Source organism: Malaclemys terrapin, chromosome 3 (genome assembly GCF_027887155.1).
Source record: "Malaclemys terrapin pileata isolate rMalTer1 chromosome 3, rMalTer1.hap1, whole genome shotgun sequence".
Lineage (NCBI taxonomy): Eukaryota > Metazoa > Chordata > Testudines > Emydidae > Malaclemys > Malaclemys terrapin.
Window position 1 is genome coordinate 166539360 of NC_071507.1, and position 13839 is coordinate 166553198.

At 39.3% G+C, this 13839-nt stretch overlaps 1 protein-coding gene across 1 annotated transcript in view; it reads left to right on the forward strand.

Annotated features, from left to right (window-relative positions):
• Nucleotides 1–13839, forward strand: part of CSMD1 (CUB and Sushi multiple domains 1) — a 1946356-nt gene that overhangs the window by 1515040 nt on the left and 417477 nt on the right. The window contains exon 23 of the mRNA XM_054023823.1: nt 9520–9676. Coding sequence (XP_053879798.1) covers nt 9520–9676 — 157 coding nt within the window. The remainder of the gene's footprint in view (nt 1–9519; nt 9677–13839) is intronic.

Genomic DNA, 13839 nt, shown 5'->3' on the forward strand with positions numbered 1-13839 from the left:
GAGAAGCTTTGAAAACCAGTTTCATGACTGACCAGGCTACGGTGAGAAAGTTCTGTTTGTTTCTCCTTGATGAAAATCCGCCCCCTTGGTTCACTCTACTTCCCTGTAAGCCAACCACCCTCCCCTCCCCCCTTTGATCTCCGCTTGCAGAGGCAATAGAGTAATTGTTTCAAATTCAGCAACAGAGGGTCCTGTGGCACCTTTAAGACTAACAGAAGTATTGGGAGCATAAGCTTTCGTGGGTAAGAACCTCACTTCTTTAAATTCATGCATTTTTCATTATTTTGTCACACAAATGGGGGGGATAACTGCCCAGGTAGCCTGGAAGGAGTGGGGAAGAAGGAAAGCACAGGGGTGGGGTAGTTGTAGGGGCACCCCCTAGAATGGCATGCAGCTCATCATAGTAGCAGCATGTCTGGGTCTCTGACCCAGAGCGGCCGTTTGCCTCTCTGGTTCTTTGGTAGGCTTCACGCAGCACTGCTGCGGGTCCCTGTTATAACCTCTGTCCTTCATGCCTTGGAGATTTTTTCAAATATTCCGGCATTTCATCTTTTGGAACGGAGTTCAGATAGCACGGATTCGTCTCCCCATACAGCGATCAGATGCAGTACCTCCCATTCAGAGCTCTTTTGCGATTCTTGGACTCCATGGTCACCTATGCTGATGAGCTCTACATGGTCACCTGTGCTGATCAGCTCACTACACTGGCCAAACAGGAAATGAAATTCAAAAGTTCGCGAGCTTTTCCTGTTTACCTGGCCAGTGCATCTGAGTTGAGAGTGCTGTCCAGAGCAGCCACAATGGAGCGCTCTGGGATAGTTTCCGGAGGCCAATATTGTTGAATTGTGTCCACACTACCCCAAATTCGACCCAGCAGAGTCGATTTCAGTGCTAATCCCCTCGGGGAGGTGTACAGAAATCAATATTAAGAGCCCTTTAAGTCAACAAAAATAGCTTCGTCGTTTGGATGGGTGCAGGGTTAAATCAATATAACGCTGCTAAATTCGACCTAAATTTGTAGTGCAGACCAGGGCTTTGTCTACACTAAATTTTAAACCCAGAGGAGTGAGTCTCTGAGGCCAGGGTCCAGAGACTCAGACTCATGCTGTGGTGTTAAAAACAGCTGTGTAGACTTTGGACTCAGGCTACCAAATTGGTCAGTTCCTTTATTGACAACATACTACAGGATCAACCAGAGAAGTTTTGGGTTATCCTCTCTGAAGGGCAGCTGATTTGAAGAACAGCATTGCTGGGGTCCTTGGATACAGTCGATATGGTGGCCCATTCCATATCCACACCAGTCATTATGCACCATTCTTCCTTGCTTAAAGCCTTTGGAATCCTGAGAGAAGTTCAAAAGACTGGTGAGGGTTTCCCCTGTGATGGAATAAAGCAGTTTAGTGAATCTACAAACAAATCCTTACATTTCTTGAAGGATTCAAGGGCCACACTTTGCTCAGTGGGAATCTATATCTCTGCAAACAAAAAAAATTTAGTAGATCACAGAAAGCACAAAGATCCCATCCTGCTCAGTTTCCGACCTGTCAAAGAATAGAAGTCCTTAAGAGACTGCCATTTAAGAAAAGACCTCCAGCCTTCATGGTAACAACAGTGTAGCCTTCAACTTTGAGCAAACACTCATTTTGATGGTTTGATCAGGGTTGTGAACTGTCCCACCATCTGGATCATCAGCTGCACTGTTTTACACATCTCCTCCAACCCATTGTGGAGCACCTTTCTCATCTCATTTAATTTTATTCCATCCGTCACCATGCCTCAGCGGGTCACAGCTCAGGATACCAGATTTAGGACAAACTGGTGAGAAATAGGGCAGGTTCACCCCAAAGTGAGATACACCAAGCCAGTAACAAAAGTAAAATTCTGTCTCACCATACTGGTTAACAAGAAGTCAAAAATGGAATCTCCTTGGGCATTCGAGCACTTATTTAATCACCCAGACACTAGACCTTATGATGAGTGGTTATTGAAAACCAGTTTAATCAAACAAAGGGTCCTTCTGATCCCTAGAGATCAGCCACACAACCAGGTCAATAGATATCTCAGATCTTATCCAATAATCACACCGTTGGCAATCTAATATCTAAAAGGTTTACTTATAAGAGAAGAGAGTTAAAATGGTCAAATAGATCATATACATGCAATAATGGCTATGCTCTTATATCAGGTTTGTAGCAGTGATGATACAGACTGCTGGCTTGTAAAGTCTCTGGTAACTTCCAAAAGATTGGAAGGTCCTCAGTCCATTGCTGGGAATGCTTCTTTTACTGTAAATCCATTGTCCAGAGATCAGAGCAGGAAAGAGGCAAAATGGAGATGTTTTCGGGTTTTTTATATCTACTCCCATGTGGAGGGGATGCTCTCAGTCTTAGTTTGTGGGAAATTACAGGCACAAGATGGAGTCCAGGGTCACATGAGCTAGTCACATGCACTTTCATGATGACTCATCGGCGCAGCCATTACCCATATTCTGTCTAAAGCATCCGCAGGGAGCTCACTGGGTGGGGACAAGCTTCTTTTATGGCCCATTTTGTTCTCTAATGGGCCATCAAATTGAATAGTCCATTCACAATGTGCTGGCTAGACTGGATGTAAACTACCTTGTGCCTGTTAACCCAGAAGCAAACACATTTGAAATACTGGTACATAGTCAATATTCATAACTTTAGATACAAAGATTATACATGCAAAACGTCCAGATTTATTTGGAAGGAAAAATTTCTGCTCAGCAAGTCTTCACTTTACATATCTCTAATTATTAGACCTCGTTAACGGCAAATGACTACCTAAATTGGCATAAAGAAGAACAGGAGTACTTGTGGCACCTTAGAGACTAACAAATTTATTAGAGCATAAGCTTTCGTGGGCTACAACCCACTTCTTCGGATGCATATAGAGTGAATATGCATCCGAAGAAGTGGGTTGTAGCCCAGGAAAGCTTATGCTCTAATAAATCTGTTAGTCTCTAAGGTGCCACAAGTACTCCTGTTCTTTTTGAGGATACAGACTAACACGGCTGCTACCCTGAAACCTGTAAATTGGCATAAAGTATCAGACATTTTGGATAAGCTCCCTCAAGACAGCAAGGAAGAGCTCAAATCTATAATTGCTGAAAATCAGCTGGTAGTGTGGATTTCCTTTCAGGCAGTTACTATGTGCCTTGGATATAGCAGTGAGGGCCATGGCAACATACATTGCTATGCATAGAGCTTCTTGGTTGTAGACATCAGGGATTCCTAAGGACCTACAAACAATGTTATGCCCACCTCCAAGCTGTCATTCTGAGGCCTTGATTGAGAGCCATTATGGTGACATGTGCATGATCTTTACCCCTTTTTTGGAGGACCGGCTTTGTTGTTTTCAGGGGGACTAGAATCTTATCACTCCACACCTAGAGCTCATCAAGCTGGGATAGTCCATACGATTTCAGAGTCCACCTATCCCTCACTCTTTATTGTTTGTAGAAGTAAGAATAAGAAAATTGCCCATTATGTTAAGAAAGTCTAACCAAAATATTCTTTTCTGCTGGCTGTGAACAATCCTCAGGTCCTGAGAAATGGCACTTGAGGAATCCAGTCCTGATTTAGGATACTTAAACATTCCCTCATCTTGTCCATATAACTTGGTTTTTGTGCTTCCACTTCTATTGCCACTCATGCACGTGCACAGGCCCTTTCAATCCATGGTCATAAATAATGTCTAGTTACTTGAAGGGAGAGGATTTTTCAAGGCTGAATGACACCAGGGCATCTCCCAATCAATTCATCATCACTTTCTAAGCAGGATGATTTAGGTTAAAAATATGAGATTGTTAAGGACATGGCGTGACAAAAGGCATGAGATTCAGAGGTAAGGCTCTTAGCAACAGATATGTAAAGGTATTGACATGCCTAAAGATGCAGATAGGCACCTAGAGCCAGATTTTTAAGGTATTTAGGTGCCTAACGATGCTGATAGGTGCCAAGCAGGGTTTTCAAAAGTGCCTAGGTTCCCAAATCCCAAGTACCTTTAAAAAGTTGACACTCAATGCTTACTCCTACAAAGCAGATCATACATAGCATTAAATATTCACTAAAATCCTGTCCCTTTTTTTCAGGTGCCCAAATTAAGGTACTTTAGGGACCTGATTTTCAAAGGTTAAGTACTTTCTGAAAATCTGGATCCTTTAAGTGACTTGAGTGGGGTATCCAAAAATTGGAGGGACCCAAAAATCACCAGTCTCTTTTGAAAACTCCCCCTGCCGTAGAAGGAGAGAGTGCATTTTTATAGGAACTCAATGTTGTTCACTTAAATTCAAACTGGTAGGTTAGGAAATGCCTTTCAAGGCAGCTGGGATTTTAAATACATTGGATTGAACTTGATCATGAAAAGCCTAGGCACAGAAAGATGATTTTAGGGCAGAGCTGTTTCCTTCCATTGTCAATATAAATAAAAATGTACACTATTATAATGGATTTTTTTTAATTTAACCTCTGTTATTCAACTTGTTGAAATGGTGACATAGGAAGCTGAAACCCTGTCTTTTTCCCACAACTTAAGCATAGCATGGACTGTAAAAGTATAAGCTTCCTACACTGCCTCAGCAAACATGCCTCAGCCCTGAACGGTATGAAGTTTCTCTGTGGGTTGGTTCTTGGCATTATGGTCTCCTAGCATGGATTTTTCAATAAAATATCCAATGTTGACAGTATTTTCTATAATATGGAAAGCTGTCCACTAAATATTGGACTCCGAACTCCAGATAACTTACATAGGTCACATAACAGACATCAGCTTGTAAGGACTTCAAAATCCATATTGACCAAAGCTGGAGTTTAACTTTGAGCAGCTTACTCCTGGGGGAATTCTGCACCAAAAAAGGAAAAATTCTCCGCAAAGTATTTTAAAATTCTGCAAAATTCTGAATATTTTGTTTGTCAAAATAATACAGTATAATCATGCCAGTTTCAATTATTTTTGTAATTTATTTCAAAATACCTGTCATCAAGTATGTCTGTAACAATACAGACAAAAAAGAAAAAGATTCAGGAAATGATTGTATTTTTTGGACCAGCAGATTCCTTACTAGGCATATTAATACAGAACTTTGAGTAATTCATTTAAACTACAATACAGAAATGTATTTTCAGTATCCCCCAGAAGTCAGTGCAAAGGGCTATGGGGTAATGGAGAAGGAGAGGGAGAGTTAACCTGGAGGATTGTTGCGTGTTGGTGGGAGAAGTATGGAAGAGGGTTTTGGAGGGGAGGGGCAGGAGGATTCTTAGGGAGTTGGGGAGCCTCCTCTATGCAGACTCTGGCTGACCTCTTGCCTCTCCCATTCAGTCAACAACATCTGCCCCAATCACCTGATGTCCTTGCAGCCGCTTTCCCCTCCCACTGTGTCCCTGGACCCCTTCCCCCAATCCCCTGTGTCCCTAGAGCTCCCTACCACCCATCCCACTGTGGTCCTGTATGCTCCCTCCCATTCAGCCCCAAGATCAATGCTGTCACTCCACTAGCTCCTGAGCCTGCACCCTAGTCTGACCACCTCCACTAGCCCTTCTGAACCCCAGTCTGCAACCCCCAGCAACCCCATGTACCCTGTGATGTCTGTCCCGTGCCTCCTCTCCTGGCCCTGCCGTGAGGAACACAGCCTCTTCCCTGTCCCTCTTCACTGATTGGCTGCCCTCTCTCCTGGCACCACAGCAGCCCCTGGTGGGCAACAGATGTAACTGCAGCACCTCTCCAGCAGAATCTATATTCTACCGAGAGAAAAAAAAAACTGGGGGGGGGGATATGAATTCAGTGCATGGGCAGTGGCATAGAATTCCCCCAGGAGTAGAAGCTATAACATCGGTGAAAGGCTCTATAGCCCATATTCAATTATCTCAGCTAGCTAGTTCCGAAGAGTTATAAAGAGAAACGTTTGTATATTGTCTAATCCCAGTATTTGAACAACTCTACTTTTTAAATTATGATTTCTAGTTCTATATTTTAATGAAATTATCATCCTATAGGGTAAGACCTAACAAAAAAAACATCATTTTGGCACACTTCAAAAACATGATGTGTAAACTCTCTTTGGCTCAATAGGCATTTTTGAAATTAGTACTTTTTTATGTTGCTATTCGGAAATGAAAACATGAGATTTAATGAAAAGCTCTGTATGTTACTAAGCTGACCAATTCAAATTGGCAATGAAAAAGTCAAAAAGGAAAATGAAAAACAAATGAGGAAACTAAAACTAATGCTAATTTTTAAAATAGTTTCCATTAAAAAAAAAATCATTTTTTTTTTAAAAAGATTAGAATGTTTCTGGAAAAAATATTTTAACTAATACCTGTTTTTTTAAGAAAAAATATTTTCATTTGAAAAAAAATGGGACCAGCTTTACCGCCGGCATCATTGATAATTGTAGGAGTTTTGCCTAGACATAGGAGTTAATTGTTTCACAACAAAACAAACCAGTTTACTAGGGTGTTATTGATTAACATCATTAGAATTACCTGCATGAGTAAGTACTAATGACATGAATAAGGGATATAGGATCAAGACTGTTGACTTCAGTAGGTCTATTTGTGTGATTAAGGAGTACTCGTGGGTGAAGGTTTGCGCGTTTGGGCCAAAGTTTGAAAACATAGGGTAGGGAATGATTGTAGCTTGGGGGGCAGGGGTTGAGGATTCAATAAAAAAATAAAAACAGCCACGGGTATGTGAACATATCTAAACCACATAACTAGGTTAAATTGTTATAGTAATTCTAATCCATTCTTCCTCTAATCCCCACTCTATTAATAAACATCTTTAATTTTGTCATGTCTAAAATGCAGATTATAAACTGTTTGCTCTAGGAACTATAGATGAAATGCTGAGCATATTGATGTCAATAGCAGTTTTGCCATTTACTTCAGTGGGGCCAGGATTTCATCCTGTCTCTCTTACTTTTTTTTTGTAAACCACTTTTGCACACACTTGTGTACTGAAACATAATAAATGATGATGAGGATCAAAAGAGAAATGCATTATATTTATCACAAATAACTCTGAGGTAAAAGCAAACTAGGAACTATCAACTAGTTGATAGCATCTATTTAATGATAGCAACCATAGGACAAACAAATTACTTAAGTAAAATAAGCAGTTGCTTTATTACTGCTCTTTCTACATTGTTTCCAGTCATCTCAGTTTTAGTTAATGCAATGGTGCTTCAAGGTGTGTCAAAGTGAAATTTGGGAACTGGTACTATATATCTTATCATACCAAAGCACAGTGATGATAATAAGAGTATCTCTAACACAGAGGTAAGGAGGAGAGGAGACCTTTACAGAGGGGACGTCTCACTAAATGTCTTATCATTCCTTTATATGAAGCCATTATGATTACCATAATCCTATACATAGAAACCTGCTGTAAAACCATAGTGGAAAAAAATGATTGTGAGTTCCTAGATAGCAGCTAATTTTTTTTCTCTTTTAAAGACTAATAACAGATCACTTTTTTCTTTTAATATTAATTGCAAGTGGTTCCCATGACATTAAATAAAGGCAATTCACATGATGTCTAAAAACAGGCAAAATATATTTTGCCTTTTACAAACCCAGTGAATTGCAAAATGTATTTGATCAAAATGTTCTAAAATAAATTCCACAGTGCCTCTATACATGAATTCAGTTTTCACAACAGATTTACAATCCTCGGACACATAATTTTTAATTAAAATTCCAAAAGAACTGTAGTTTGTCCTGGGTCAGATCAACACAGCTCCACTATATGAAGAGCTGGACACATTTGGTGAGATATTCTCAGCACACTACCCATGGTCCCAATCTTGCAAGGACAGACACATTAGCAGGTACTCATTGAGTTTAATGGGGCTCTGTGTGGATGCAGCGATATGTCTGCCTGAAGGGCCCAAGATGCAACCTATAAAATTCTCATTAGTGCTATGGTTAATGCACATCTGTGTGCTCTACATATTGCACAGGTAAAGCCCTGAATAATGCATTGTCCACATGCTTCTTTACTTTTACGGTCAGAAAGTTCATTCTTTACATCTATACATTTTTATCAAGTTAATCAGCTTTCATCTCATAGACCTGTCCAGAAATCAATATTCATATTAATTTGTTGGTGCTCATGATGAATTAAGCACTTTCCAGACGTTCATTCCCAAAGATCTCATGGGGATTTTTCCCGATTCCAGCTATCAGCAGTCAGTCACCAGTGTGGCTGCATTAGCACAGCCTTCCCCAGTTTAGACAATTTTCACCAATGCATCTTGTTTTGGTTTCAAGCAGTAATACACCATCCTGGTGCAAATGATGACTTACCTTCTCTAAACTAGCAATCTGCAGAGGTGCAGTTAAACAGGTGACTGACCACTGAGGGCTGGAATCAAGGCAAATTCCCAGTGTAGACCAACCTAAGGATACACAGACGAATAGACAGAGTTTAAGGAAAGGGGAACACAAATAGGGATTCTTATACAGATCAGCTGCAGTCACATTAGGCAACACAACAAAACTGGGTAATCGGGGTACAGTTTTTATTGTACATTAGAAATCAAATGTATAGAGTTATCATCTTATTGTAGAAACACATTTTTTCACTGATCCTGTACAAATATTCTCATAGGGAATAAATCTTTTTATGGAAGCATAAATTCAATGAAAGTATACATGCTTTATGTAATAATAAGAAAAAATAGTTTACTGAATTCATTTAGTGTCCTCAAAAATACCACAGGGAACCATTTGGGGACTTGATGGCCTTGATTTTTTTTAATACTAGAGGAAAACATAAAAAATCCCAAATCAATACTAGGTTCCCTTAGTATGAGTCCTGTGTTCATGACCAATCAAAAGCACATTTGTTTGACTGAACAATTTTAAAAGGATAGTGGTTAATGTTGTTGATTTTTCCCATTGCAATAGTGCATATTAAAAACGAACTTCACTGTATTTTGTTTGGATAGTGAAGCATACATCTCTCTGATGTGATATCAAATTATTACCTCAGGCGCAGAGTCTGAAATAAAAAGTGACAGCTTGGCTTCAGTACCTCAGTCTGGCTTTTAATACATTCAGACACAAGGGAACAGAGTGGAAGAAGGTTCACCTCATCCCTCCTTTGACAATGATTTTAGAAAAGACACCCTTGACTGAAATGTCACAAACCTTTTCAGCCTTTATAAATGGATTATGGGGGGAGGGGGAAGATGAGGTTATGAAACCTCTGAGGATAGATCCATGTATAAATATTAATTTCATTCCAGATAAGCTCACAAAATGTTTATGTATATATATGGACTATATATTTTTGTCTTTCATGAAAAACTAAAAGACATTTAAGAAAAAAATGTGTTTTCTGTGCCCAAGATTACAGATTGTTTAGGAACTTGTTGTAAGAAAAGGCTATCTATCTTAGAAGCCGCTTTATAGCTATTGTTTAAAAATAAATTAAACAAATTCAATTACTAGAAAAATAACAAAGAGTTTCATGCTGTGATTTGATTTTTACAAGGTGTATGATGGAAAAGACAGTTCTTCTCGTCCTCTGGGTGTCTTCACTAAAAATGAACTGATGGGACTGATCCTGAATAGCACCTCTAACCATTTGTGGATAGAATTTAATACCAACGGATCTTATACTGACCAAGGATTTCAGCTCACATACACCAGTAAGTAGCTCACAAAAAACATGTATTTTTGGAGGGTGAGAGGAAGGGTGTGTGTTTTAAAGAGAGAGATGTAACCATACTAGTTGGCTGACATGGTTTCTCACAAAAATGAGGACTATTAGTACCTAGTCGCTATACTGTTTATGAGATTACATTTTAATTTCATACACAGCTGGGTTGGTGAGGAATTTAAGTACATTAATAAAAGCAATATTTTGAATCTTTGCACATTAGGAAAGCATTATTATTTGGTGAACAGAACAGTGGGGATTGATAAAAAAAGAAAATGTGACATATTTGTACTACAGATTGAGTATATTAGTGTCTTACTCTGGCGGAAATGAGTCAGATTTTTAAAAGTGGGCACTTAACCTGAGCAACCAAATGTAGGAAGAAAAAAGTTAGGGCTTAAGAGAAAAGAACTTTGGGCCTCATTGTCTCATAAACAAAAATAACTCATGTAAGGGAGAGGTAATACCTGAGCTGAAAAACTGATGAATCTCATAAGATTTCTTAACCGCAAGGGTGCCCAGTTTGCCTCTGACCCTGTAGAAAAAGATGGGGATCCTGTCCAGAATCCAGGGATCTCATAAGATCAGCAGAAAGTAAGAGGCCTATAGGCAAGTTTACTGGTGCCTCCTCTCCACTACCCTGCCCCACCAGCTTCCACCACTCCCAATGACCACTGCAGAAACTGTGCTTGCATGGTCTCCTCTCTCTGCTACTTCTCTTAGAACTCTCCTTAAGGTGGGGATCTGCAGCATGCAGAGAGCATTAACCTCAATCTATATGAACTTGTGCTGACTTCCTTCCTGGATTGGGGGCAGAAGATCCAAGAGAGCATTGCCACTTTCCCTCCCTTGTCTTCTTTCACCGTAGTCCTGCTTCCTCCAGTTGCAGTAAACTTGAACTCCATGGACCCATAGGGAGGAACTTCTGCAGTATTAGGGGAAAGTAAGGAATATTTCATGTAGGTAGATTTCACTCATCTGTGGGTGCAAGTGCAGTTGTAAAAGGGAGCATGGAGTCCCTTGTTTTCTATAAAATAGAACTTTATCATACATTTTCTAACAGAGTGGAAATTTTATAAGGTCAGGAGTTCTGTTTGGTTGTTTCTGTTTTTCTGTAACGTGAATAAAATAGACTGGTGACTACTATAAGACTGTTAAAGGGATCTGGTAATGGTTGACTTAATAAATCTAATGCCAAATAAATCCATCAAATCTATATCTGATTGCTCAGATTTAGATGCCCACAAAGAGTATATCACCTGCCATTAACATGTCGTCTTTGTGGTCCTTTTTTCAGTCATCTATATGCAAGACCAGTAATGAAGCCATTTATAACATCTGCTTTTAGAACAACCAAAATGCATGATTAACAACACTGAACTCAATTCTGGTGCTTGTGCAAATGCTTTTTTTTTTTTTCCTTTTTAACATTCTTGGGCTCTTTATATGATGCTGAAATTAAAAACACCATAATAAGTGAATTGAATGATCCATGAAAGCGGAAAAATGGTGCTCATCTTAGTTTTCAATATCTCATTAGCAAAACAATGATACAGAAATCCATAGACTAAGTAAGTATACAATCATGCCTTGTACTAGTCAGAATGTGAGCAGATCTTGGCATCAAATATATGGGGAATTCAAGTATCAGTCAAATTGTTCAGGTAGGAAGGTTCAGGAAGGCAAGAAAAGTTGTAACTGAAGATTAAAATTTTGTAATGATCTCTCTCCTTGATCAGTAACTAACTACAGATAATTCTGGAGGAACAGATATAGTACAATGGATGGAGGTTGAGTGTTCAGTAGGATGATGGAGGGACCTGTGGTATATCCCAGCTAGGAGTCAGATGTATGGGAAGATCCTGATTCCTCAAGGCTCAAGTTATTATCAACCAGTCATCCTGAAGTACTTTGTACTCCACAATACATGGACAGTAAACATTAGACTAACATTTCAACCTAGCCCTGATTGGCTAAGGCTGCTATGACCTGTGGGAGCAAATGTGGTAGCAGTTTAGCAACATTCTAGAATTGGCAGTGCCTGGGTTTGGGGATAGAAGAAAAGTAGTAGCCTTGTTTCTTCTCTGTTTTTTTTAAGACATAACTATATGTAAACCAACATATATACAATTGAAGTAGGGATTGTTCTCTGTGTCCGCCAAGGGAAGGACAAGAAGTAATTGGCTTAATTTGCAGCAAGGATTTAGGTTAGATATTAGGAAAAGCTTCCTAACTGTAAGGGTAGTTAAGCACTGAAATAGGTTACCTAGGGAGGCTGTGGAATCCCCATCACTGGAGATTTTTAAGTCTAGGTTAGAAAAACACCTTTCAGGGATGGTCTAGGTATAGTTGGCCCTGCCCCTCAGTGCAAGGAGATGGATTAGATTACCTCTCGAGGTCCCTTTCAACCCTACATTTCTATGATTTCTAAGTGTGGAAATGGGGGAGAGGGAATATCTGTTACAGTGTATTGACTGGCATCCACATCAGTATTGCAGGAATTGATTGTGGTCATTTTTCTTTTAGTGAGGGAGAACAAAAACAAAGTCTTAGATTGGTTGGTGTCAAGTATCTACCCTCAAACAATAAATTAAATTTCTTTAGATTATTCTATTTTTAAGTGTCCTTTATCTACCAAAAAGTTGAGAAGTAAAAAGTTTCTTCTGCCAAGATGATTAATGGATCATTTTAGCCTCAAGAATTAATCCAAAGATGTGTATATATTCCCTCTGTTACTGTTTTAATCCTTTTTAAACACAGTTCACCAAATGTCCCAGAGTTTTAATTTGTCTCTGCTCTGAATTTTATTGAACAGCAGTGGAAGGACTAAAAAGGTCCAAAGAATGAAAGAGGCCTTTTTCAGCTGTTTTACGTTCCCAAGCTTGGAAGACATCAATGAAGCACCATGTGCAAAGATTTAAGCTTGAAAATGCCATATAGAATAGCCACAACTTACTCCATTGTGACCTTTATTTGTTTGGATCAAAAATGTCAGTGTTGTTTTTTATAATTTCTGTTGCTATAGTTGCCTGGATTTTTTTCTCCCCAATTAAAACTTTCCTTGCTGAGACACCTGTAGGTGTTTTGGAGGGGAGATGATGGAGCCTCAGGCACTCCCACAGTTGGACTTAACATTCCTGTTCTCTAATCAGCGGGAAGCCTATGTCATTCTAGTGTAAAGTACTAGTGTTCTGTGCTGCTGTGTCAGCTGTATTTAACCTTAAATTGACATTCAAATTAAAATGGAATCTTACAAATGTCACAGAATGACAAACAATAAAAGATGCAGACACAGTTGTTTAGTAAAACTAATAGATTGCAAGTTTAAATAAAAAGCAACACAGGACAATATCTGAATAACAATCAGGGTAGTCTCCTTGCAGAGGCTGACCACGGCACTGTTGTGTTCCTGTCACCAGAGGAAACTCAACACATGCTGTGACTTCATGAGTGCTCATTTCCATGTTGAGAATTGAGCTGAATACAAATATTCCTCTGATCCTATGTCCCATAATAAGATTGTTTCCTTTTCAGTCAGTTTCTAATCCTCATACATTTGACAATGTTCTCCCCCTTTGTAGGCAGCCCACTTTCTCTTGATTTTGGGCAGAAAACAGTAATCCCAAATTAGCACTGTCACATTCAGTTGTTCCCTGCTGTTCTGAGAGATGAAGAATGCAACGTCCTCATTTCATGATTGAAGATCCAAAATGTAATGTCCAGAATTGAAAATCTGGTCATAAGAGTTTGTCTTAACCTCACACAAGGTGACTCCATCCTCTTAAATGAGACTTAGACATACTGTATATGATAACTTGCTTGCCTCTATATAATCAAAACAAAGTTATTTTAATTTCCATACACTGCCAATCCACAAATAAAGGCTTTTCAACTACCCACCAAACCTGCCAAGGTTTCAAATATCAAACACTGATAAGACTGAAGCCAGATACCTCTTCTTATTCTTCCTCCCCAGGAAAAACAATGCCTTTTGTATCTGTATAGAATAAATGAGAATCACACTTCCCCACACAATTTAAACAGAGATGGTCAAATGTGGACAAAACAGTGGACAAAACAGTGCCTTTCACTCAATGCCAACACAATACCTTCCAGAAAGCTATTTGTTGTTCCTATTTGAGTTTAAAGCCA